This window comes from Gorilla gorilla, chromosome X (genome assembly GCF_029281585.2).
Source record: "Gorilla gorilla gorilla isolate KB3781 chromosome X, NHGRI_mGorGor1-v2.1_pri, whole genome shotgun sequence".
Classification (NCBI taxonomy): domain Eukaryota; kingdom Metazoa; phylum Chordata; class Mammalia; order Primates; family Hominidae; genus Gorilla; species Gorilla gorilla.
Window position 1 is genome coordinate 121,753,349 of NC_073247.2, and position 26,506 is coordinate 121,779,854.

At 45.1% G+C, this 26,506-nt stretch overlaps 1 protein-coding gene across 6 annotated transcripts in view; it reads left to right on the plus strand.

Moving 5' to 3' along the window:
- The first annotated feature begins 11,357 nt into the window (after positions 1-11,357).
- The window catches only part of TMEM164 (transmembrane protein 164), a 175,953-nt gene continuing 160,804 nt past the window's right edge, over positions 11,358-26,506 (plus strand). For 2 of the 6 annotated variants that reach the window (XM_063702995.1, XM_063702996.1), the window contains exons 1-2: positions 11,358-11,694; positions 12,420-13,085. In XM_063702995.1, the coding sequence (XP_063559065.1) occupies positions 12,696-13,085 (390 nt within the window). In that variant the 5' untranslated portion in view covers positions 11,358-11,694; positions 12,420-12,695. Of the gene's footprint in view, positions 11,695-11,955; positions 12,101-12,419; positions 13,086-26,506 lie in introns of those variants that run through there. The other 4 variants (XM_004064702.5, XM_055376778.2, XM_063702997.1 and 1 more) reach the window with 4 other exon arrangements.

Here is a 26,506-nt window from a genome sequence, read left to right on the forward strand (position 1 = left end):
TCTTCCTCCCCCGCAGGAAAGTGTGTGGTTTCTAATAACACTCCTGCTATGTTGTGGCAGGACAGGATGTCAATTGCACCTGAGGCTACAGAAGTAAAAGGGTATTCAACAGAAAATTGGCCTACTTAACCCACTTGGGGTAGATTTGATTTCTGCCTTAGTATTAAAACATGAATATCTGTAATTGAAAATGGGCATATCCCTAAAGCAAACAATTATTGAGTGACTTACTTGCCAGACAGGGTACTAGCTAGTCTCCACACAAAGCACTTCACTGATTTTCACAACCACCCTCCAAGGTGGATACATGAAAGAACATATCACATATGAGGAAAAAGGCTCCGAGAGGTGAAGTCACTTTCGTCGGATTGCAAGAGTTTATCATTGGCAAGGATTTGAACCTGCACCTCTCTGATTTCAGATCCAATCTGTTCATTTACTTTGTTATTCAAATATTGATTCATGAAATAAACTTGATATTTACTTTATGTAAATTTCACCCTCAGGGACTTAAAATATTTCTTGCAACATCCAACTTCTGCAAAAACAAGGGATTTGCATTTATGCATCCTAATGCTTGAAATATATGTTGTCTGTGAAATTTTAGCTATAAAATACCTGTTTGTACATATTACCTAGCACACAGTGGCACTCAATACATGTTTATTAAAACAACAACAACAACAACAACAACAAGGGAATGTGAAGAAATGCAGGCATTGGAAACGAGTCTTCCTCAGGAAGATGCTGGGTCTTCTCTCTGCCATGCATCTGTGACTAGCTTAGCCTGAAATGAATAGGTTTATGTCTCGATTCAGTGGAGCATTCCTTCATTACTGTATCATGGCCTAGACAGAAAGGAGGAAAAATGAGCAAGGAATCCAAGATTCTAAAGCACAGCCTGAATTTGTAAGGCCAGTTTTTCACATCAACATTCCCAGTTGAAAGGAATATTAAAGCTAGAAAGGGCAAGGCACGGTGGCTTACACTTGTAATCCCAGCAGTTTGGGAGGCCAGGCAGGAGGATTGCATGAGGCCAGGAGTTTGAGACCTGGAGTATGCAAAGCCTGGTCAATATGGTGAGACCCTGTCTCTTCTTATTAAAGAAAATATAAACAAAGAAAAAATATAATAAAGCTGGAAGGGGACTTAGAGGTGAGTGACTGAAATCCTTTCATATTCTAAAAGACAAAACTGAGGCCCAAAGAGTGACTTGCTCAAGCTAGTCAAATCCAACCCAGGTGTTCTGGTCACCATTTCCCTCATGTACTTTCAACTACGTGATACTGCCACCCAGCCAAGTTTTTCCAGGCTGTGTCAAGGGCAAGGCCAGCAGACTGAGTCCTGAAGAGTTCTCTGGCTTTCCCAGTATGCCACAGCAAGTTTTTGGCTCTGCCTGAGACCATGACATTTAACCACAGACCTTTCTTGGAACCCCTGGAATAAAGACTACAGCCTGACTCCTTCATGATTTAAATAGCCAAATAATGCCAAGTTGAGTTTTTTATGATAAGGTAAGTGGCAGTTTAGGATTACAAGTCAAGAAAACATTTATCCGATGATAGTCAATTAATAGAATTAAGGCAAGGTTTAAATTTGGAAGCCTGAGGAGTAATTTGTTAGTCTTGAACTTTGTTTCAACTTGGCTTGGGCTTTCTAGATTATAAGTAAATGTTTAATAATGTCAATATCTGTTTAAAGTTAGTTTACCTCAAAACAAAGACTTTTTTTGTGCTGTCACTCAAGTTTTTTTTCTTACTATGTACTTGATTGTACATATATGTACACATATACACATATGTGTGTGCGTGTGTGTGTGTGTGTATATATATATATATGGCTTCCCTGTGAAAGCATGCTTTTCTCATTACTGTCTTATTAAGATTTAATGATAGCAATCACCTTTTGAGTTGATATATCGGCAATATTGCAAAGAGCACTCATGTATACAATATTATTTGTCCTGGGGATATCCTTGTGAAGCAAGGAGAGTTTGGGATGCGTATTTTTCTGCCAAATATGAGGAAAACGAAGCAGGAAGTGGGTTAGACAGCAAGTCAAGGACCCAAGGTTAGAACTTAGTTTGTTTCTCCTAGCACAGTGGTTTTTTTAACCATTAGGTCAGGTCTCTTATCAAGTGATACAGTGGGGAGCAAGTGAAAATTGCTGATAGAGGGATCAAGTAGGTTAGAAGTTGGAGATCCAAACAATGAAGTAAACTGTCAAACAAAACTAATCCACCAGATACTAGGGAACAATATGGAAAAGTTAGCTTCATATCTAGAGACTATGGGAGACTTACAAATAAAGTTCAAAGGTTGAAGGACAGAGTTATAGAAAGGAAATACAACTAAACCAAGAAATAAAAGGCAGGGATGGTGATTCTCTACCCATCAAAGCTCGATTAAAGAATTCTGCACAGTGGGGGAACTCAAGTTATTGTTGCCTCATGCTGGAGACTCTGAATGGAGAGAGACAGTAAAGCTGCATCTATATGACTAGACTCATCTAAAATGGTTGTATGGTTTCTATTATGGGGAGAAGAGCTAGCATGTAGCAATGGACTTAGAAAAAATCAGAAATTTGGAATTGCCCTTAAAAATAAAATAGCTGGCAGGCTGGGCGCAGTGGCTCATGCCTGTAATCCCAGTACTTTCGGAGGCTGAGGTGGGCAGATCACCAGGTCAGGAGATTGAGACTATCCTGGCCAACATGGTGAAACCTCATCTCTACTAAAAATACAAAAATTAGCCAGGGCTGGTGGCAGGCTCCTGTAATCCCAGCTACTTGGTAGGCTGGGACAGGAGAATCACTTGAACCCAGGAGGCAGAGGTTGCAATGAGCCAGGATCACACCACTGCACTGCAGCCTGGACGACAGTGTGAGACTCCATCTCAAAAAATGAATAAATAAATAAAATAAATGAAATGAAATTAAAAAATAAAATAGCAAGGAAAAGGAGAGCAGCTGTGTCCAGTTTGTGTTATTTTGGGGTCAGCCATGGCATTCTGGGCTCAGTTCTGATGGGGAGTACAGGGGAGTATGAGGACTTTACTGAACTTTCACAAAGTAGGGTTGCACCAGGAGTGCCCTCCCCGCCACTCACACCCCTCACCTGCCAAGTATTAATCATGTTCTTTGGGATCATTCTGAAACTGGGAGGATCAGAATGCTTCCCATGCTCCTGGAGTCTAGAGGCTGAACTTACTGCAGCACACACTTTCCTCTTATTCCAGGAAGCTGGATTCTGTTGCTTCCCAGATTGTGTGAGGTTGATGTATTCCAAGTGTCTTGAACAATTCTGCAGACATACAGTATGGGGACCCCATTGTTAATATCAGCTGTGGGATCACCACTGGAGTTATGGTGCCAGGGGTGGAGAAGGGCTTCTTGGCAACAGCGGTTCCCAGCTCTGCAATTAAAGACCTGAGCTTTGTCCTGAGTCTGATTGGTTTAGCATCTTCTACATTCTTAGCATTCATTTCCTGACATAAGAAGTGATCTGATGAGCCTCAGACAGAATGCTGAGCAAAATAAGCCAGACACAACGAATTAAATGCTGCACAATTCCATTTATATGGCATTCAAGAGTAAGCAAAGTGAATCTATGGTGATAAAAATCAGAACAATGGTTACCTCTGGGGGTAGGGATTGACAGGGAGGTGGGCATGAAGATCTGGGTGGTGATTACAGTGGTGTATACATTTGTCAAACTCATGGAGCTGTACACTTACAACTAATAATGCATCTTAGTGTATGTAAATTAAACCTCAAGAAAAAAGAGAAATAAATTAGGCCAAGCACAGTGGCTCACACCTGTAATCCCAGCACTGTGGGAGGCCAAGGCTAGTGGGTGTGAGCTCAGGAGTTCAAGACCAGCCTGGGCAACATGGTGAAACCCCATCTCTATTAAAAAAAAAAAGTACAAAAATTAGCTGGGCTTGGTGGCACAAGCCTGTAGTCCCAGCTACTTGGGAGGATGGCTTGAGCCAGGAAGGTGGAGGTTGCAGTGAGCTGAGATTGCCTGGGAGACAGACCCAGACCCTGTCTGATAAATAAATAAATAAGTAAATAAATAAAAAAGAAAGAAAGAAAGAAATTGAAAGCAGTGATGTCTTAATGGACAGTCAGCTCATCTACCAAGAGCAGTATTGTGTATGGGTTCGGGTTACTGGCTTTGGAGCTAGCAGATCTGGGATAAAATCCCAGCTTTGGCACATACAAGCAGTATGACTTAAGCATACATTTTCACATCCATAAAATGGGGATTAAAACAATAGTACCTATTGTTCCAGGCTGTTTGTCATAAGGCTTAAATGAGATACTGTATGCAAAGCACTCAACCATTTAATGGTGTTTGCTCACCCTTAGTTAGATTTTCTTGCTTTATTGACTAGACCCATGGTAGTTCCCAATCTTAGTTTAAAAAAAATATATCCATACTGGCTGGGCGTGGTGGCTCATGCCTGTAATCCCAACACTTTGGGAGGCTGAGGAGGGCAGATCACCTGAGGTTAGGAGTTCAAGACCAACCTAACATGGTGAAACCCCTTCTCTACTAGAAAATACAAAAATCAGCCTGGTGTAGTGGTGGGTGCCTGTAATCCCAGCTACTCAGGAGGCTGAGGCAGGAGAATCGCTTGAACCCAGGAGGTGGAGGTTGCAGTGAGCCAAGATCATGCCACTGCACTCCAGCCTGGGTGACAGAGCGAGACTCTGTCCCAAAAAAAAAAAAAAAAAAAATCATACTAAGGCTCTACTCCCAAAGCTTCTGATTATATTGGTCTGGAGTGGGGCCCCCAAAATCAGTATTTTTAAAAAACTGGCCAAATGACTCTAAAACAGCAGTCCCCAACGTTTTTGGCACCAGGGACTGGTTTTGTGGAAGACAATTTTTCCAAGGACCGGTTGTGGGGGAGCAGGGTGAGGGGGCATGGTTTCAGTATGTTTCAAGAGGGTTACATTTACTGTGCACTTTATTTCTATTATTATTACACTGTAATAGATAATGAAACAGTTTATACAACTCACCGTAATATAGAATCAGTGAGAGCCCTGAGCTTGTTTTCCTGCAACTGGATGGTCCCATCTGGAGGTGATGGGAGACAGCGACAGATCATCAGGCATTAGATTCTCATAAGGAGTGCGCAACCTAGATCCATCACATGCACAGTTCACAGTAGGGTTCATGCTCCTATGAGAATCTAATGCTGCCACTGATTTGACAGGAGGCGGATCTCAGGCAGTAATGTGAGTGATGGGGAGCTGCTGTAAATACTGAAGAAGTTTCGCTTGCTTGCCCACCACTCATCTCCTGCTGTGCTGCCCAGTTCCTAACAGGCCACAGACTGGTATGGGTGTGTAGTCCAGGGGTTTGAGACCCCTGCTCTAAAGTGCTGGAGCCAGAGCTAACATCCAGTAGGTTAGATTTATTACATCCCCAATCAAACGTTGCCTCTTCCTCTATGAACATGTTCCTGGCAATTCCTGCTCCTGGTGTTTTCCCTCTTTTCTGAACTTTTTTTTTTTTAATTGAGGCATTACTGACATACAGTAAAATGTACAACTCTAAAGTGTGCACGCTATGTAGGTTTACATATGTATACATCCATGTAACGTCACCCAGATCAAGACACAGAGCATTGCTAGCATTCCAGGAGGCTTCCTCCTTTTCCCTTCCTGTCAGTATCTCTAGGGTATCTGCCATGCTGACCTTTCTCCCCATAGATGGCTTTACTTGGTGTTGAACTATGCCTGAATTCTTCTCACTCTCCTTGTTGGTAAAACTCACTTGACACATACAAGACTTGTTTTTGTGGTAGCAGCTCATATTTTCTTGGCTTGTGTTTATACTTCCCTTATTTATTGTTTTCTAACCTCCCTTGTTTGTGAGTATCTCCCTAGCTGAATTTTAAGCTCCTTGAGAGCAGACATTGCTCACAGGCAATAGAGCATTCCTATGAACATAATAGAGACTCAGAAAATACTTACGGAATGAAAGCTGGTGTCGAATGTTTTGCATGGTGGCAGAAGCAGTAAGCAGACAGTCAAATTAAGACAAAGACTTCTCTCTTCATCCTCCGTACATATGCAGTTTATTTTTACTGCTAACACTTCATATAATGTTGGGAGTGTGCATTGTTTTTTGCTTGTGAAAGATCATGTATGCATTCGACTCTCAGGTTCCATTGTGGACAGAGTGGTAGGAGTTGATTCAAAGAATAAAGTGCAGGAGGAGAAAAGGTAAGATGATGAAGTCAAAGGAACGAGCTTGCTCTGGCTCCTACTGTTGAAAGATCACTGGACCGGGAGTTAGAACCTCAAGTTCTAGTCCTCACTCTGCCACTAACTTGTGTGACCTTAGGCAAGTCACTTCACTTGTCTGAACCTCAGTTTGTCTGTGGTACAACAGAGGTAATAATTTCTGACACTTTGCACTCCACAGTAGGTCAGCTGTGTTCATAGCTGGGAGGCACTTTGGCCAAAAGAATTTAGAGCATTGTCTCCCCAGGCTCCTATCTCCAAGTCAGGTAGGTAGATTATCTTTCTGCTTTAAGATTCAAACCAGACTGGGATAAAAAGGTGGGAAGGTTGAGTTCGTAGAATCATAGAAGATTAATGCCAGCAGGTATTTTAGAAACCATTCTAGTCCAACCCTCTCATTTTGCTTCTGAGTACACAGAAGCACAGAGAGATTATTTTCCCCAAGGTTTCACTGAACCAAGCCTGGATTCTGGGTTCCGTTTTCACTGTTGTGCTTCAAGGATCTACTTAAAAAGCAAAGTTGATTTGCTCTTGTTACTGGTTGGCGACAAGAAAGCTCTGGCCTGTGTCCCAGCAAAGATATGATCAGGACTTTTGCCTGCAGCTTTTGCAGTTCTAAATTCAACATACCATTTCACCTCAATTATTACCTGCCTTTCACTTATGGGGACAACAATCTCCTAGTGCTTTTTTAGTGCCTACTAGGAGTTTGCCACTCTGCTAGGTGCTGTGGGTGGGGTTTAGAAAAGATTAAGATCCATTCCCAGCTCTCAAAGAGCCTGGTGTGGGAGACAAGAGTCACAATGAGAGAACAATGGAAGGCAGTATGTGATTCAGAATAAAATGAGTAGTGCAGGCAATAAATGCTGTACAAGTTCAGAGGAGGAAGAGAGCTCCAGGAGCTGAGGGAGGGGGATTGGGGGGAGTGAAATTTTACGTGGGCTTTGAAGGATGGTAGGATTGTTTATGCAAATGTGGGGGAGGGTGCTGAATTTGAGGTTGTGTGTGCGTGCACGTGCTTGGGTGTGTGTACACATGCAAATGCAGGGATGGGTAATAATAGGGAGCACTTAGTGAACACTCTCTATGCACCAGACACTACCTTATGGTCCCCAACATTCAGCTCATTTGACTGTGCATAACCTCATCAATTTGATAATAGTATCTTTCAATTAATAGATGAGGCAATTGAGGCACAGGGAGGTTGAGTAAATTGTCCAAGGTGACACAGCAAGTAAATAATATAAATGGGGTTAGATTCGAATCCATATCCTAAAAACACTTTGTTATTCTACTTGTAAACCCAGAATAAAATTTTAAGCCCCCTAAATGACTGAACAGACACACCCCCCAACACACACCCCCTACCTTGGCTAAGAGGACCTGGAAAGAAAACTTGAAAAACTAGCTCAGGCTGGCCAGATGCGGTGGCTCATGCCTATAATCCCAGCAGTTTGGGAGGCTGAGGAGGGCAGATTACCTGAGGTCAGGAGTTCAAGACCAGCCTGGCCAAAATGGTGGAACCCAGTCTCTACTAAAAATACAAAAATTAGCAAGGCATGGTGGTACATGCCAGTAGTCCCACCTACTCGGGAGGCTGAGGTAGGAGAATCACTTGAACCTCGGAGGCGGAGGTTGCAGTAAGCCGAGATTGCACCACTGCACTCCTGTCTAGGGGATAGAGTGAGACTCTGTCTCATGGAGGTTGGACTTTTTTTTTTTTTGCTTAATGGGTATAGGAATTCTATTTGGGGTGATGAAAACTCTCAGAAATAGAGTAGTGATGGTTGCACATTGTGAATGTGATTAAAGTCATTAAATTGTACAATTAAAAATCGTTAAAACAACTAGGAGCAGTGGTTCACGCTTGTAATCCCAGCACTTTGGGAGGACGAGGTGGGTGGATCACTTCAGGCCAGGAGTTGGAGACCAGCCTGGCCAACATGGTGAAACACTGTTTATACTGAAAATTCAAAAACTAGCTGGACGTGGTGCATGCCTGTAATCCCAGCTACTTGGGAGGCTGAGACAGGAGAATTGCTTGTACCCAGGAGGCAGAGGTTGCAGTGAGCCAAGATGGCACCACTGCACTTCGGCCTGAGCAATAGAGCGAGACTCCATTTCAAAAAAAAGAAAAGAAAAAAATAGTTAAAACAACAAATTTTATATTTTACCACAATAAAAAATCATTAGAAACCTTGACAGAAACCATCACAAAATTTCCCATGTTCAAAAAACCTCGAGGACATTCTTCATTATACCCCCTCTCTTTGGAGTTTATGCACAATTGATCAGCATTCACATTAAAATAGAGATCATAAGACTGACAAAACAGACTCCTCGTGACAATAAAATACCAAATTCTAACCTGACCCTGGTATAGCACCACATGACAGAAAGCAGGCCCTGAAGGAAATCAAAGTATTTTACCCCAAAATACATTTCTTTGACATATTTTGAAATGGCCTTGCAAAGCTATCTCTTGTGGAGAAAATCTACATTCTATAGAGAATCTCCTTCCCTTTCCAGGTCCTTTCATGATCCAGGAGAGATTTAACTAAGAGTCGGACACGTTTTAAGGTCCAATAAGAGATTTTACATTTATTCTCTCTGAAGGTTGCTACCTGTAGGCTTCATCTACATAGCAAGAATCTTGGCTTCCACAATACCCGTTACCTTAAGCATTTCTTTCTGCTGACTTCAACTCTTTACTTTAAATAAAGCTTAACTTTTTCAACCAATTGCTAGTCAGAAGTCTTTGAATCCACCTATGACTGTGAGCTTCCCCCAACCACCTGAGATGTCCCGCCTTTCCAGGCTGAGACCAATGTATACCTTACATGTATTGATTTATATCTTTGCCTGTAACTCCTGTCTCTCTAAAATGTATAAAACCAAGCTGTAATCTGACCACCTCGGGCACAGGATCTCAGGACCTTCTGAGGCTGTGTCACATGTCATGGTCCTCACATTTGGTGCAGAATAAATCTCCTCAAATATTTTACAGAGTTTGGCTTTTTTCTTCAACATGCCTGTGAAAAAGGAATTTATGGCTCAATTTAGAAAACTGGCCTGGCTACAGTCATTATTAACCATAGTCATTGTTGCAAACTCGGGACAATCTAGGCCAAATTCTCAACAGAAGCTCAGCATGGAAATTGGAGGTATTACTGAAGCCATTGGCTAAGTGCTATATCCTAATTCTTGCTTCCTTGAAGATAGCAACTTGAGGTTTTGGGATGCTGTATTCCATTGCTAGGTGCTCCCCAGCTTTGTCCTTAATGTTCCTTGGTTATGTTGCTGAGGATTTAACAAAACACTTAAGGAGAATGAACTAGTGAGCCTCTGAATCAAGCCTTGTTTGTTGTTGTTTATTAATTGGCACTTGTATTACTGGAAAGTGGTCTGGATGCAGACCCCAAGAGAGGGTTCTTGGACCTCCAGCAAGAATTCGGGGCAAGAAAGAATTTGGAGTAAAGTCAACGCAAGTCTATTAAGAAAGTAAAGGAATAAAGAATGGCTACTCCATAGGCAGAGTAGCAGCTTGGGCTGCTCAACTGATAATTCTTATGGTTATTTCTTGATTATATGCTAAACAAGGGGTGGATTATTCATGAGTTTTCTGGGAAAGGGGTGGGCAATTCTCAGAACTGAGGGTTCCTCCCCCTTTCAGACCATATAGGGTAACTTCTGGACGCTGGTGGGAGTGACTTTTAGCATGCTAATGCGTTATAATTTGCATATAATGAGCAGTGGGGACGACCAGTGGTAACTTTCATCACCTTTTTGGTTTTAGTGGGGTTTGACCGGCTTCTTTACTGCATCCTGTTTTATCAGCAAGGTCTTTGTGACCTATAATCTTGTGCCGACCTCCTATCTCATCTCGTGACTTGGAATGCCTAACTTTTTGGGAATGCAGCTCAGTTGGTCTCAGCCTCATTTTATCCAGGCCCTGTTCAAGATGGAGTCGCTCTGGTTCTAACGCCTCTGACACCTGGAGAACATCAGGCCTATGGTAGATGTTGTACAAAACTTGGAGTCAGACAAGGCTACCTGGCTGTACTTGTTCGGAAAACCAGACTTGGAAAAAACGAGAGGGCGATGGCCTGATAATACAGTAGATTGCATTTTATGTTTTGAGCCTGGCTTGCAGCCAACATCCAAAAGTGTTTCCTAGGCAAGGTGCCTAACTGTGTTTTTCTGGATATTCTTCTAACTCATCGTGAGTCTTCAATAAATATTAAATAAACATGAGGAAGGTCCTGAGAAGGTCCTTTTACTGACCCTTGTCTCAAGAAAAGCAAACAGCCGATCGGTAAAAAGCAGCAGGTAGGAAGAGGGGATTTTATTTCCGTCAGTTGCCCTTATCCAGGTTTTGAGCTTAGTGCTGCTCCTCCACACTCATATAGTCCTGGCTGGCTTTTCCACGCATAGGTTAGGAAGCAACTGCTCTCGGGAGGGGGAAGGGGGGAAGAGGGGGAGGGAAAGAGGTCACGGGAAGCCTCCCTTCCTCCCACTGGCCTACCACTGAAGGCCTGTCAGGAGAAAGGGGAGAAGTGGGGGAGGGAGAGGGTGTGGCAGGGGTGGTCTGTGTGGCAAGAGGTAGAGAGAAAATAGTGGATCAGAGCAGGAGGGGGAGGAGCAGGGAAATGAAGCTCCTGTCCTAGGCACTGAAGTGTGGAGTGGGGCTGTGGCTAGAAAGGGGAGAGAAGACGCCTTTCTGGTCTTGCATGAGTCGTGGCAGAAAGGAGGAATCGCGAAGAGGAGCCGGCCATACGCAGCACACACCCCGAAGCCAAGCTGCTCATTACTAGAAAGGCTTATTCCCCCACAAGAAGTTAGTGCGGGCCAGCTAAGTGCCTACTATGTGTGCAGTATAGAAAGAAGTGCCCTGGAGAACCAGGTCGCGGGAGGCGGAGCCAGTCAACAGGGCTTCACCGAGGGGGCGAATTCTGTACACGGTTGTGAAGGAGGGTGGCTGTGCACGCGTGCAGGCTCCGAGTGCAGAAGACGAGGCAGGCCAGGGAGGAGGCGGAAGGAGGCGGAGCCTGAGCCGGAGGAGGGAGGAGGAGGGAGGAGGAGGGAGAGCCGAAGCCGCGGAGGGTGGGAGGTGTGAATGGTGGACGGGTGAGGGGAGTGCCAGAGGCAGAAAAGGGAAGGAGGCGAGGAGGAGTAGTCGTGGCCCGAGGGCGTGTGGTGGGGCGAGAGCTGAACTGGACGGGAGGAGGGAGGCAGTGGTGGTGGCAGCGGAGAGGGGGAGGAGAGAGGGAGGGGAAGAAGGAGGAAGCGAGCGCGGCTGCTGCAGGGGGAGGAAGACGGGGAGGAGGAGCCGTGCGCCGCGGCGGCGGCCGCCAGGGGAACCGAGCGCCCGGCGCGGAGAGCGCGGGAGCGGAGCAGTAGCCCGATCCGGGGCCGCGGGCCGAGCTGCCGGTGAGTGAAGCCCCGAGGGGCGCGGCGGCCGGTCCCCGGGGCCGGGCGGGAGGCGCGGGAGGTTGCGGCGCCGGGGAGGAGGGAGGGGGCCGGCTTTAGTCCAGGGGCCGGCTTTAGTCCAGCCCCCGGCTGGCCCGGCCTCCCGCCCTCCCTCTGGCTTCCTCCCTCCGCTGCCTGCGCGAGGGGGGCAGGTCCCGGGCGGGCCGCGGGCTGGGGGTGGTGCTGCCCGGAGGGCGGGCGTCTGGGGCCGGAGGGTGGAGCTGGGGGTTCGGGGGTGTACCCGGGGGCGGGAGGCTGGACAAGGACGGCTCTAAATTGGCTGGAGGGGGCCCGTCGGCGGCGAAGTTGGTAGCTGGGGGCAGAGACGGCCACGCGGTTGCAGGAGTAAGAGATCCCTCTGTGGCGAGTGCGTGAGACGAGGAGTCCGGCGTCCCTGCCATCCCCGTCGCCCTCCCCGCCTGCCCGGCCCCGCTAGCTCCTCTCCTTGCCTCCGCGTGTCCCCTAGCTCTGACCCGTTTTGGCTCCCGGTTCGCTGCTGCAGCACTGCCGGGTCTCCTTGGCCCCCGCCCTGACCCTTTCGGCCTCCGGCTTCCCCTGACCCCTGCTTGCTTCGCCACTGCCCCGTTCCCGTTTTCTTCCCTCGCTAGTTACCCCTCCCGCTTCCTAATTCCCGGTGCAATTGCCTCTTTGAGACCTTTTTTTTTTTTTCCTCTCCTTCCTTTTAGATTGGCCAACGGCTCCTTTCAACCCTGCCTCGTTGGTGGCCACTGGAGAAGCGCGGGGGGCTCCCCCAGACAGCCGTGGGGACAAGTTAGAGCCAGCACTTTACCCCGGGCCTTGCGTGTAGCTTCCCCTCCCCTACTCTCGGTGCCCTGGTGTCTGGAGGGGGGTTGTGGGGGTGTGCCCGCCTTACATGGTCCACCACCCGGGCAACCCTCTGGGCTTGTGTTCCATCTCACTCTTGCTTCCTGTACTGTGGTCAAGGGGAACCACTTTGCATCATGTCCCGGTATAGCTACCAGAGTCTCCTGGACTGGCTCTATGGGGGCGTGGACCCCAGTTTTGCAGGCAATGGGGGCCCCGACTGTGCTGCCTTCCTCTCTTGGCAGCAGCGGCTGCTGGAAAGTGTGGTGGTCCTGACCCTGGCTCTGTTGGAGATCCTGGTGGCCCTGCGGCACATCCTGAGGCAGACGAAGGAGGACGGTAGGGGTAGCCCTGGCAGCCAGCCAGAGCAGGTGACCCAGCGGCCAGAGGAAGGCAAGGAGAGCCTGAGCAAGAATCTGCTCTTAGTAGCCCTGTGCCTGACCTTCGGGGTGGAGGTGGGCTTTAAGTTCGCCACCAAGACCGTCATCTACCTGCTCAACCCCTGTCACCTGGTCACCATGATGCATGTGAGTCTGTTGACTTTTTCCTGGGCATCCTAAGTGATAAGAGTCATTTATGTGCTCAGGACACTCCATAGTGTACAGCACCTCATCCCGGCGGGCAGTGGGACCTTTAAAAATGATTTTCCAACGAGTGGCTGCCTTTGTGCCGATTTCAGGTTTGGCTTTCTTTCACCTTTGCACAGTGCGTCAGCCCCACAGTGGAGGTGAGGAACCTTGTGCCTGAACCCTAGGAACGACTGGCACTCACCCTGGCTGCCCCTCCCTTCCAGCCCAGCCCAACCCTGCCGTGCCCTGGGCTTTCACAAGCAGGAAGTCCAGCCCCAGCCAGGTGCCCTTTCTGAATCACATCAGTGGACCATGACCCAGCTCCCTTGCCTTCTGTGGTAGTTAATTTCCCAGAGGCCTGGTGACACTCTTTCCTGGAGGTGGTCGCATAAACTTTCTCATCTACACTGTGGTACTTTGGGGAAATACTTTTACAGGTTTCTCTTAATGACTCTTTCATTTGGGAGTGTATGCTCTTAGAGTGAGGTCTGCCTTTGCATTTTGAGGCATTGGAGCAGCACCAAGCTCCTACTAAATGAGTTCTGAAGCAGGTCCCCAGGCTGACATGTGAACTTTGGGCTGGTGATCACTATGGTGAGAGGGTATTTCTTTTTTTGCAAACCTCTCCATCCTATTACTGTCATTCTGTCTCCTGTGGTCATAGTCCAAGGGTGCTTAGGAAGCTGATTTCTTTACCTCATCGACTTCCACCCATTAGCGGTGCTAAGGAAAACAAATGGGATTGAAAAGGCAAGTTGCCAGATACATAAAAATAATCTGGGTGAGGACCAAGAGTGAGACTGTCTGTATTCAGCCTGTGTGGAGAGATGTTCTAAAGCTATAAAATCATGGAGGAGGAGGAAGAGGAGACTGGGAGAGCAATCAGTCTTTTTTAGATTTCAGGCTGTGGAAAACCGGGTGTGTTTTATTCAGGGGCAGTTTTGAAACCTGTCATTAGCATCTTTACTGCCTTTATGTTTGTAGAAGGTTATTCTTTGGAGACTTGTGACAGCCTAGCTTGGGGCAGGAGGTTGAGATTATTATCTCCATTTTACAGGCCTGGAGGGGTTTAGGAATGGCAGGTCATTTGCTTGCAGCCAAAAGATGAATTAGTGCCTGGGTTGGAAAGCAAACTCATCCACCTTGAGGTTGCAAGCTGTCAACCCCAAAGTGAGGGTGGCAGTGGGTGATGGGGCAGTCCTGTGGGAAGACTCAGGCAGATGAGCACCACACTGTCTACCCATGGCTTGGATACTTGCTTGCATTGTGTTCCTAGGAACTCATTTGATTGCAGGCTTCTGGATGTGGTGAATGACCCCAGCCCCTTCCCTTCTTGCAGATATGGTAAGAAGGTATGGATAACTTTGGAATAAAGTGGCTCTTTTTGATTGGGTGGCTGTAAGCATCGGGGCTGGAGTGGGCAGCATTTTTTAAGAGAGGGCTTCTTGGGAAGTGATGCCATTCACAGGAAGTCCAGGGCTGTCCCAGCTAGACCTTCTGTGTAAATTTGAGCCAGTCTTCTTTCTTTCTTTTTTTATGAATGGGCTTTTTGTTAATGATAGGAAACAACGCATCTCAGCCGATGCTGTGTGAGGCTGTTGGGACAGGAGTGCTTTTTTAGGATGGCAGGTGGAGAGGGTCAAAGGTTGCATCTTCTACAAAGTGGTCTTGAGGCCTCTGGCAATCACATATCTAGAAGGTCGACAAAGGACTAAATTCAGCCTGACTGGAGCTGCGGCTGATGTGATGACGTCAAGACTGGCAACACCATGGTTTTTAGAAGCAAGATTTTTAGAGGCTCTCAGAAGACTCTGGAGACCTAGTGCTGGCATTAATTCATTGTATGACTTTGGAGAAAGTACTCTTCCTGGGCCTCAGTTTGCCTACCTGTGAAATGAGGCAGAGTTGCCCTCCTAGCTCTTGACAGTCTATGTGATTCTTGTCTCCATAAGTCATAGATGGGTATGCAACAGAGAGCTATTCTGAAATGCTTTTGACCTCCTGTGTGGAAAAAAAGGAAGCTAGTTTCTTCTCTGTGGAAGTCAGGTGGCCAGTCCCCATTCATTGTTTTCTCCCTGTGTCTTCCCAGTAAAGTAAACTCAACTGGGCCATGCTTGGGAACTCATGCAGAGGATGATGGCACTTTAGGACTCTGAAGCCTTAGGATGGGGGCATGGAACAGAGCCATGCCGAGGAGTTCTTGAGCTCCATCAGAATTATGCTTCTTTGCCCTTTTCCCCTAAATCACTGCTTTGTATCATTTAAATAGTAACCCCTGGCATACCAGGACACCTAGCCTCTGATTAATCCAACTTTCTATACCCTCCATATGGCTTTTCCTGGGAAGCAGGAATGTATGGATTTTTAAAAGTTGATGAGTCCTAAAAAAAAAAAAATTAACAGCAGATGGTTGGAAATAATTTTCTGTCTTGGTTGCAGCAATGACCAATGATAGTATGTATACCCAGAATACCATAATACCTTGCATTTATCTAACAATTACTGTTTATAAGGTACTTTCATATACATTGTTACTTTTAGCTTAGGCCTGGAGAAAGGGATGTTAAAATGTTTCCTGCAACAGTGTATATTCCAAAGAGGAGATACTATGTACAAAGAAATGTTTGGCAAGTGAACTCGCTGAATTAGGCTATGTTGTAGTGGCAAATTCTGTGGAATTTAGAAGTCCTAGCAAGGAAAGAGAGATATTAGCTGAAGTGAAAGGGATAGCTTAGCAGAGACATGTCTGATATGTGTCTCTTAACAGGATGACTCAGTTTTTGGCTTTATAAAAAGGCCTTCTTCCTCAGAGAGTCAGTGTAAGTTTGTAACAGGGGAGGTATTGCTTTAGGCCAGGAAATAGATAAGTTGGAGGGAAATTGGTTAGTCTCCCCATCTCTCATTTTTCAGTCTGCAACATATTCATTCCCAAGGCCTTGTTACACAGGCTCTCATCATAGCCATGCTGCCTTTGGGTGACTGCCAACTGTAGTAGCATAAGGAAGGGCAGTACTTGTGTCCAAGTTCTGTTATTGGTTAATATTCGTCCTGTCAGATTTCATTTTGGCCTTGTCTGATTTCTCAAACGTGTCCTGGGACTGTAGACTGATACAGGCATGTATGGTTGACCTAGCACTATCTCACAGCTAAGCCTCCAGCCAGAGATATTTGAGTGTTCTCAAGATCAGCAAGCACCAAGGTTACCACATGGTTGCTAAACCCCTTGCTAAATGTCACTGATGTCTATCAATTATACCAATAAGTATTTCTTCAAGCATGGCCAGTCCCTTTTTGCTTATGATTTTGGCAGGTATGGGTGACAGGGAGTGAATTTATGGAGTGACTGTACTGTTTGCCAAAAATCACCCAGTAAGTTAGTGGCACAGGTGGCTTTAGAACTGAGCTGCCGCAGTGGGAATCTGGCTTAGCAGGAAGAGATTCTCATAGCTATTTAAGTCTTAAAAATCTACAGTTTCTCAGCAGAAGGGTTAAAATGCTAGATAGTTTGACTGATTGTTGTAAAGACTGGTGGTCTTAATTTAGTGGCCCTTTACCCTCCTTGAGTCCAGTTATATTGTCTTTGTCTTAGAAACTTAAGAAAAAGATCCCATTTGGGATGTCTTGTTTAATTGTCCAATTCCTGTTGGTTCTGTATGTGTCTGTGCCAACATCTCCTGATTAGGCACAGAACTTAGTGGGGTACAGCATATGCAGTTTAACGCTCCATGTCTATGCGCGTAAGGCAGGCTGTATCCAGGCTGGACATTTGGCAAAGAATAATTGGTGCTGTTGACCCCTTAGTCCCAAGCTGTTGGTTTTTAGTGAGTAACACTGAATCCCATCCTTTTTTAGAGTTGCTGTAGCTATTTGATTTTTTGTCTTCTTTACAATATATTAGAAATCTAACTTCAACCAAATATGGCTTACCCGCTTTTGGTTCACTGTTTGATTTTCTTACTTCCTCTCTCCTTGCTAAAAGTGTAGAATGACACACACTCAGAAAGTCCTGAGCTTTTTGTGAAACCTTTGCAACTCACTGAATACACACTGTTGCATTCCGGTTGTTATGTGATGAATTTGTTTTAGAGAAGACCTGATGGATTTGAGAAACTTGGCTTTCTGTTTTCCCCCTTGACTTCAGACCAGACACACCTCCTCATTCTCCATCTGTTGTCTGGAGCACTGATTATCATTCCTGCTTGGAATTGAAGTTGGTGGGTAATGGGTACAATAAGGGATCCAGCCATCTGCTGACAGCTTATCAGATGGACTGCGTCCTGTGTCATCAGTCCAGGGGGATACAAGGGGATGATGTTTATATGGGCCTCACTAGTGAGGCATGACATTCCTTTTTAGTTTGTTTCTCCCCCCAAGGAAATTTGCAGAGAATTTTTCCATCTTTCATTGTTACAGTCATTGGGGGCGTCCATATAAACAGAGGTGCTGTGGATCGGTGAATTAAACAACCCACAGACAGCCCCAGGATTTAAAATTATGATGCTAGTTTTGCTCATGGCTTGCTACAGGAACCTCAGCAAACTATTTAACCTTTTCCTATCTCAGTCTTCTCTGTGAAACGGGCCACATGGAAATGAAGCATTTGAATTCTCTGAATAATTATGTGGTCACTTAAACAGAGAAGCTGGGCAAAGCTGGTCAAAGATGGCAGATGACCAATACAGTTTCAACTTCAGACTCAGAAACCGACAAAGCTCAACTCCTTATACCTTTCTTGATAGCTTCTAGAAGGCATTCCTCTAATCATTTTTGTTACTTTTCTCTGGATCCTTGCCTGTGTCTGGATACCTTTCTGATGCATGGCATATAAAACTGGACACTAACTCTTACCAGAGGTCTAGCCCACACCAAGCAGAGAGGAAGTATTTTTTTTTCCCAGTCTTTTCATGCCTTGCACCTGTTAATACAACTCAGCTTGCTTTTAAATAACAGTATGTTGCGGGCCCCTACTCAGTGGATGATCCACAAGCTCACAGAATTTTTATTCCTTTGCCACAGATGTGCCACCTTCTTCTCAGTCTTTGTGGGACTTGTTTTTAGTTTCCTCCCCCTCTGTAAATACTCCCCTGAAGATTCTCCTCTACGAAACCTTTCCATAGGAGCCTGACCTGACTCCAGTAACACTTTTTGTCCTTTCCCAGCCGTCTGAATACGTGTCAGAATGTTGGGCTCTTTAATGAATACCTTTGTATGCATGTAGGTAATCTGGTGTTTGGCCAGATCATTTGTTTTTTTTGTTTTTTGTTTTTGCATGTTTCTTTAATGTTTCTCCACCATTAGTGGGAACACTTTTTTAAAGTAAAGGAGTAGTGGGTTTTTCCTTTGTAACTCCTTGCAGAGCTGAATATAATACTGTATATGCACATTAATTGTTTAATGTGTACCTGGATAATGGTGACTGAATGATTGATGGAACTGACTTTTTGCTTTCCTTTTTTCTTTCTCCACTGGTGGCCCTATGTTCCTATTAAGAGAATCTTCCAGCCAGGCACGGTGGCACACGCCTGTAATCCCAGCACTTTGGGAGGCCGAGGCAGGCAGATCACGAGGTCAGGAGATTGAGACCATCTTGGCTAACCCGGTGAAACCCTCTCTCTACTAAAAATACAAAAAATTAGCCAGGCGTGGTGGCACGCGCCTGTAGTCCCAGCTAGTCGGGAGGCTGAGGCAGGAGAATCGCTTGAACCGAGGAGGCAGAGGTTGCAATGAGCCGAGATCTCACCACTGCACTCCAGCCTGGGTGACAGAGCGAGACTCTGTCTCAAAAAAAAAAAAAAATCTTTTTGCCTGTTTTTTGAAACAGCCACAGGAGTGAGGCAATCTCAGCTCCTGCTCACACATCTTTTTGTAGAATTTCCATCACAAAGAATGTTATTAGAATCTCTACTTTTGGCCCAAAGTGTCTGTTTGCTTTTCTCCCAATCAGGAAATTACACTGTTGGATCTTGATCTTAATCTCTTGGACATGCCAACTTTCTTGCTTCTTAATATCATATAAATAAAAAATGTTATTAAGCCAGAGACTCACTTTTCCTTTTTCTCCCCTCTTCTCTTTTTCAGTGGATACCTCATTGTTATGCCTCATTGAAATGAAGAGCCAGGTTTCTCTGCTTCTCCCGGTCTTTCATATATTTTGTTAAATTGAGAATGTCTTGTCTCACGTGCTCCTCTCCTGCCAGGAACTGGCTGAGTGAATGTGAAGAGACTCTGGATGTGGAAAGCGGTGATTGTCAAACTTTATTTGTAAAAGAGTCTCTTGGAAGCTTGTTATAATGCGGATACCTTGTTCTCTACACGGTGATTCTGAGCAGGTCTAGGGTGAGGATTGGAATCTGCATTTATACTAGCTCTTGGGTGATTCTAATGCTGGTCAGCCTTGGACCCCACTTTTAGAGACATTATCTAGTGGCTGAAGTAATTAGGTGGGAAGTTGGTTTCAGTGCCCATCCTAATTGAGCATGAGTCTGGGTGATCTGTGGGCAAGGCATTAAGTGTTCTGGCACCATCTCAATACCTGTTAAATAGTGTGATTCAGATTAGAGGATGAGGGCCCCAAGTTATTGTGAAGAGGGTTTTAAGGTAGCTGTAGAGTTCCACTGGCTTGTTTGGTGACTGTTAGTTATGTCAATGGAGTATTTCAACCAGGCCACCTTTATTACCTTCCAGTGATATATGGAATATATCCCTCCAGTCCTTCTATATCCCCCCGCTTTCCAGTCTCTAAGATCTGCAGGGACTAACAAGAGGGAATGTTGACACATGGTTTGTTGTATGCTAACTCTCTGTTTGCAGGACTCTTGTTTTAGATGTTCGTGGGAGTTTATTCTTTCTTGCGTTCACTCAACAGATATTTATCGAATGCCTATTGTGTGCCAAACATTGGTGCCAGGCATTGGAGATTCAAAGAGAAATAAGAAGCAGTCATTGCTGATGTACTTTCAAAAACAAAACCAAAAACAAAAAAAAAAAGAAGAAGTAGCCTTTGCCTTCATTTTGCTCACAGTTTTGATGAGATGGACAAGGAAATAGATCAACTAAATTACAACATTACATGTATAGTAACAGATTTGAACAAAGCACAGGGGACAGGGGTCTTTTTTTTTCCTAATGCAATTAAGGAAAGCTTCCTAGAAGAGGTGGCATTTGAGCTGGCTCATGTTAGCTCCATGAAAGCAAGGACCCTTGGTTTTTGTTCTCTTAGTGCCCAGAACAGGGACTGGCTCTAGTAGGTGCTCAATAAATGTATTTGAATGCGTAGGAATTCATTGGGTGACGGAGGAAGGAAAGCAATTCTAGGCATAAGAAACAGTAAGTGCAAAGGCTATGTGCTGTCTCCCCATTTCTCCTATTTAATATCTATTCACTTACCCAGGGTTCAAGTAGACAGGAAGAGGATGGATGTGGAGAGCAGTGATTATCAAACTTTATTTGTGAAAGAATCCCTTGGAAGCTTGTTATAATGTAGATGTCTAGCTCTCTTCATAGCAATTCTGAGCAGGTCTAGGATGAGGATGGGAATCTGCATTTATAACAAACTCCCAGATGATTCTAATGCCTGTGAGCCTTTGACCTCACTTTGAGAGATCCTACCATAAGTTTGCAGAGTTGCTTCCTCCTTCACAGAAAAGTGTCTCAACTGTAACCTGGAATTATTTGCTTATTATTATCAGGGGTAGATGTCTTACTTCTCCCTTGGCCAACTAAGTGAAACTCTAGGAATGCTCTGTCATTTCTAGGCTGTTGATAAGCGACCTGCAGATGCCCTTGAATCCTCAATAGGGGATGAGATAGAAAATTGTGTTCTCTGTGCTGTCCCAAGGAGGGCCCACACTGTCAACAACAGAGGCACAGAACATTGGGGTAAGTGAACAGACATTAAATGTGAGAAATGAGGAGATAGCAGGCATCCCACCTGCAACCAGTAGATGCTTTTTAGTGACTTGTGGATGGTTGCTGCTCTAAAGTCCACAGCAGCACTAATGAAATGTGGTGCCATCTTTCTACCTTTCTTTTTCATATCTCTTCTTCCCTGTTTCCAAGTCTGTCCACCTGATCCACCCCACACAAGCTCCAAAACAATCCTTTCTATAATTCAAAATGCCCATCTCATCAGAGGAGATGATAGCCATGGGGGATTAGGAAGAAAGCAGTTTTATTTCAGAGGTTCATACTGAAATGTGAGTGGACAGACTCCACTGGGCATCAGGGAGAGGATGAGTTTTAAAAAAGGGCCTTGTTACCCTAACATTATATCTAATTGGTAGACTGTGTCTAGTGTTTTTAAGCAGATGTCCTTTCTCATGTGCCTTGCTCAGGTTTTGGCCTCTTCTCTCCCGCTAAAGCCCCTGATCAGGAGAACTGGAGTTATCCATGCCTTGCTGCCCTACATGCTGACCCCCAGGGTTTCATATTAATGTAAATCTCCCTCCACAGTGCTTGGATGCAGCAGTTAATCTGAAAGCCTGGCGAGGACCCCTCTTCTGGGCACCAGTCAGTCCTCTGTGTTTACTCAGCTCTTTCCTGGCTACACAGGGCAGCGCTTGCACGTCTGTCAGTTCATGGGCATCAAGGCACTTGGACCTGTTACCAGCATGAGATCCTGAAGGGAAGGGTTTGGGGGATCTCTTGATTGGTTTTGGTTCCTGTCTAGTAGCTGCTGGAGGAAATGGCAGAGGGAGGAAGGATAATATGAGTTTTATTCTGAGCTGGGTGGTGTTGAGGGAAGGGAATGGATTGCAGGAGCCAGGAGGTCAGACAGGATTGGCCTGTTTGGCGAAAACAGTGCAAGCTCTGCCCTGTGGCCATGTGTTTAGGTGGGTAGGAGAGGGAGGAGTGAGATCATCTGGAGGGGAAAGGAAGCATGGTACCATCCTAATTCTAGCCCAGTGCCTTCAGTCTCCCCATGTCCATCACATGCCAGTATTGGTATAAAGTCAGGGTGTATTTTGCCTGTGAATTGAATTGTCTTTGCCAATCGACCAGCTGTGTTTGCAGAAAGACTCTGACTGACTGTGTTCTGGCTGTTGCTAGCAAAGAGACATTTCATTCAGGTGCTGATTAAATAAGGTGCAGAGCCAGATTGCACATTAAGGCCCTTAACTATGGCTCTGGGAGTCCTGGGTAAACACTTATTAGATGTTCTGGGCAGAGCACAAAAAGGCTGGTAGTCAGGTGTTCTCTTCAGAAATCAGGTTGAAGGAAAATGGGGTAAAGAGAGACTTCTATAAAGAGTTTTGATCTTCTTTTCTTACATTAATCAGATCTGAGTGGCTGGTGTGTACACATCAGGGCCAGATAAGTTTCCTCATTGGCATTTACTTGCCAAATTCTTGCTGGGACATTGTAGGCTTGGATTGGGATACAGCGGGGATCCTGGCTTAAGTAGGGCAGTAGAAATGCTTCATTTTCCTAATGCAAGTTCAGCTTGGTGGATAGAGCCTTTGGACCATATTTCCTGGGTTTGGGTTTGAGCTCCATCACCATGTAACCTTAGGCATGTTATTTAGCTGCATCTGTAAAATGGGAATAATAATAGGGTTGTTGTGAGGGTTAAATAAAATAATTTAAATCAAGTATTTAGCAGAATTTCTGGCTTATTGTGTGCACTAAATAAATGTTAGCAGTTTTTAATAGTAATAGTATTACTTAACATTTCAAGATCATAGTGGTGTATTGGGTAAGAGTACAGGCTCTAGGGTGGTAAAAGCCTAGATTCAAATTCTACCACTAGCTCTGTAACCGTGGGCAAATTACTTAACCTCTCTGAGCCTGTGTTCCCACATTCATAAAATGATATGATCAAACTTGAACATTACCAGAGTTGTTGTGAGGATTAAGTGAGAAAAATGAGAAAATATTAATAAAGCATTTAAGATAGTATCTGGCACATAAGACACATTCAATACATTTAAATGATGATGATGATGATGACGATGATGTCGGCAACTAAGATGGTGAGGGTGATGATGACAGTCATCATCATTCTCACTATGGCTGCTGCTTCGAGCCTGGGTGCCTGTTGTTGCAATAAGATGGTAGGGATTTGATACAGGAAAGCTTTTCCAAGAAAATCTTCCCTGGCATCATAATTTCATGCAGTGGGCAAAGGTATTGGTTCCATGAAGTTAGCACCCATGTAATAATTTCTGCGGGACAGGGTTGTTTGGCTGTTTGAGGCTTAAGGACATGTTTGTGGGTAATGTGAAGGTACTTTAAATTATCCAGTCCTTTCTGGGTGACTGGGTGATTCTGTTTAAAATGGCAACTCTTCTTACATCTCTAAGATTTAAAGAATTTAGAAGGTGGCTCTCATTGTTAGGAAGCTTAGCTTTCCGGGGACCTATTGGCTTAATTATTACTGCTCTTTATCAATGGGCTGGCTCCATGGTGCAAACTCGCTTGAGATTGGTAGTCTAGGAAACCAGTGAGTTTGTGACAGAAGTATGAAAGGAGTGAGCTTGGGGGAATGGGGTGGGCATAGACTGGTGAATGGGTTTCTTTTTTTGGTTGTTTCTTTTTTTTTTTTTTTTTTTTTTTTACTTTTTCATTTATTTCTTTTGATTAAGGGGAGTGCAACTTTCTCCAGTGCCAACTATTACCAGAGCTGGGTAACTGTTGGAGGAGAAAGGGCCACCCCCAGAGCTCCTGGGTGAAAGGCAGGTGAACAAGTGAACAAGTATCTTAGCTGAAGGAGAAGCACAGTATAGTGGAAACTGTGCTGCTTTCAGGAGAAGATTTCACTGTGCCTTGGCTTTTTGCATCAGCAAATGGACAGAAAAAAACAAATTATTCTTACATCTCCGGGATATGGTAATCCTCTCTCCTTAAGACCAGCTCTCCTCCTTTTCAAGACTTTGCTCTGGGGCCTCGTTTTCAAGACTGAGGTCTGGGGCCTAAGCCACCAATCACTAGAGAAGGACCCCCTTAAGAGCAGCCTTCGGGGGCCTAGACCTTGGTCATGTGATTTCAGGCCTTGGGATGTTGGGGGTGTGCTCTATCCTGCCAAGGCCATTGGAAGGCCTCTGGGCATATTCCCAAGCATTGTGGGTAAGAAGGCTGTTTCTTAGTCTTGGAGGTGGGAGAATTGAGAAAGCTAAGGTCATGTTTTCTATAACCTGGTTCCTGGAAGAGGAGCTGGTTTAGAGGGCATTTCTAAACAAACAGCAACCCAAATAAACAGCAGCACTTGGAAATTAGTTATGAAAGTTCACACATTCTAAGACCTAGGGAAGATTGTAACAAAGGGTCCTCTTCATATCAGCACTTGTTCATTGTTGGTTTGCATTTGTTAAGAGTTTCCTTTTTTAAGTTCCAGGAACTTGAGTGTGTGTGTGTGTGTGTGTGTGTGTGTGTGTGTGTGTGTGTGTGTGTGTGTGCGCCTGTCACTTTATTCTCTGCACCCTGCAGGAATGTTGCTCAGAGTCATGTGCACAAGCGCCTCATTATCAGCAGCGCTTTCACACTTGGTCCCTTGGGCTGCCACTGCTACTGGCTGCTGCTTCATGTGGGTATTTCTACCTATTTCCTGGACCCCCAGCCCCACAGGGAATGTTGGCACCCTGAGGAAAGGGGCCGCCTCTACATTTGGATCTCCCTTCTGCTGCGCTGCAGCTGACTTTACTCTGCTTTCAAGTTCACCTTTCCTCAGAATAGCCCTGCAAGCTAGCACCAAGCCAAGGTTATGTTTCCTTGCTTGCATGTGGGGTTTCTGGCCAGTCAGCCAAGTGAACTGATTGACCCCCAGCCCTGTGGGGAATTTCAGGGGAGTATTGTCTTGGTCATCAGAGTCAGGGGTGGCCTTTAGGCCAAGGCTGCATTAGCTTTGTGGAGAAGAATGTGAAGCCTGCCGTGTCACAGGGTCTCCTGACCGGCTGGGTAGTGTTTGGCCATATCTCACAGCCAGTGCTGTGTTTGCTCAGATGGACGCACATGGAAACCAGGCTAGGATCATCTTCCCAAATGTCTTACTCCCTGCTTTGGGTCTGTCCTGAAAAACAATTTGCAAAGTACATTGTGGTCTGCACCTGTTGTTTTTTCATCCCCCTTTTCCACAGTTAGTTTGCAGTGAATGGAGGATTAATCCTGACTCTTGCCACTTGTATTTTCTCTTTCCCTTCTTTCCTTGAGGTTGGGTTCTCGCTTTTCAGTTATAACTGTCTGTGGACATTAAGGACAGCTGGTGTCCCTGCTCATTTAGGACCTCCCTTAGGCCTTTAAAATGCTGGAAATGTGTAACAGGGCCAGATGGGCAAAAAAGAGTCGAATTTAGGAGAAAACTCACTATAATGTCTGGTTATCTTTGTACACTCTCAGAAAAGTGAGGAGTGGTAGTAATAACACTTGTAACATTTTTGAATACACATTAATTATGCTTTAGGCATGGTGCTTAGTCTACTGCCTGTGTATTACCTCATTTGCAGCCTTCCAGAAAGGTTGTTTTTTGTTTCATGTAATTTTTTTTTTTTTTTTGAAACAGCGTCTTGCTCTGTTGCTCAGGCTGGAGTGTAGTGGTATGAATATGGCTCACTGCAGCCTTGACCCCTTGGGCTCAAGCGATCCTCTTGACTCAGCCTCCCAAGTAGCTGGAACCACAGGCATGCATCACCACGCCCAGCTAATGTTTTTGTTTTTTGTAAAGATGGGGTCTTGCCATGTTGCTTAGGCTGGTCTTGAATTCCTGGGCTCAAGCGATTCTTCTGCATCAGCCTCCCAAAGTGCTGGGATTATAGGAGTGAGCCACCACACCTGGCCTGTTTTATCTAATTCTTCTTTTCTTTGCTTCTAGCTGATTTCCCCTTTGGTAGACTATAGGCACTGGATGTTCTAGCTGTACTTTCTCAGGTTGTTAAAATGGCAGAGTGATACCAAATCAGAGCTGAAAGAAACCTCTGAGAACAACTAATTTGTTTCTCCTTCATCCCTTGTTTTCCAGATGAGCAAACTGAGACCCAGAGAGGTGAAGTGATTTGCCCAAAGTCACACAGCTAAATAGAAGCAGAGCTGAGTCTCCTGACTCCCATTTCAATATCTCTCTATAATACTACACATGGCCTCCTTCTATCCTTAACCTTCCAGCATGAAAGGAACTAGACTTTTCTTCTTGCTCACTATTAAAGAAATGGAAATCTTGTGTTTTTTGAGCATCATTGTTTATTGCCTTCTTGAAAGTGAGGATCTCCTGGCTGCAGGCCACCTCCTTTCTTCCTTCCTTCCTTCCTTCCTTTCTTTCTTTCTTTCTTTCTTTCTTTCTTTCTTTCTTTCTTTCTTTCTTTCTTTCTTTCTCTCTCTCTCTCTCTCTCTCTCTCTCTCTCTCTCTCTTTCTTTCTTTCTTTCTTTCTTTCTTTCTTTCTTTCTTTCCCTCC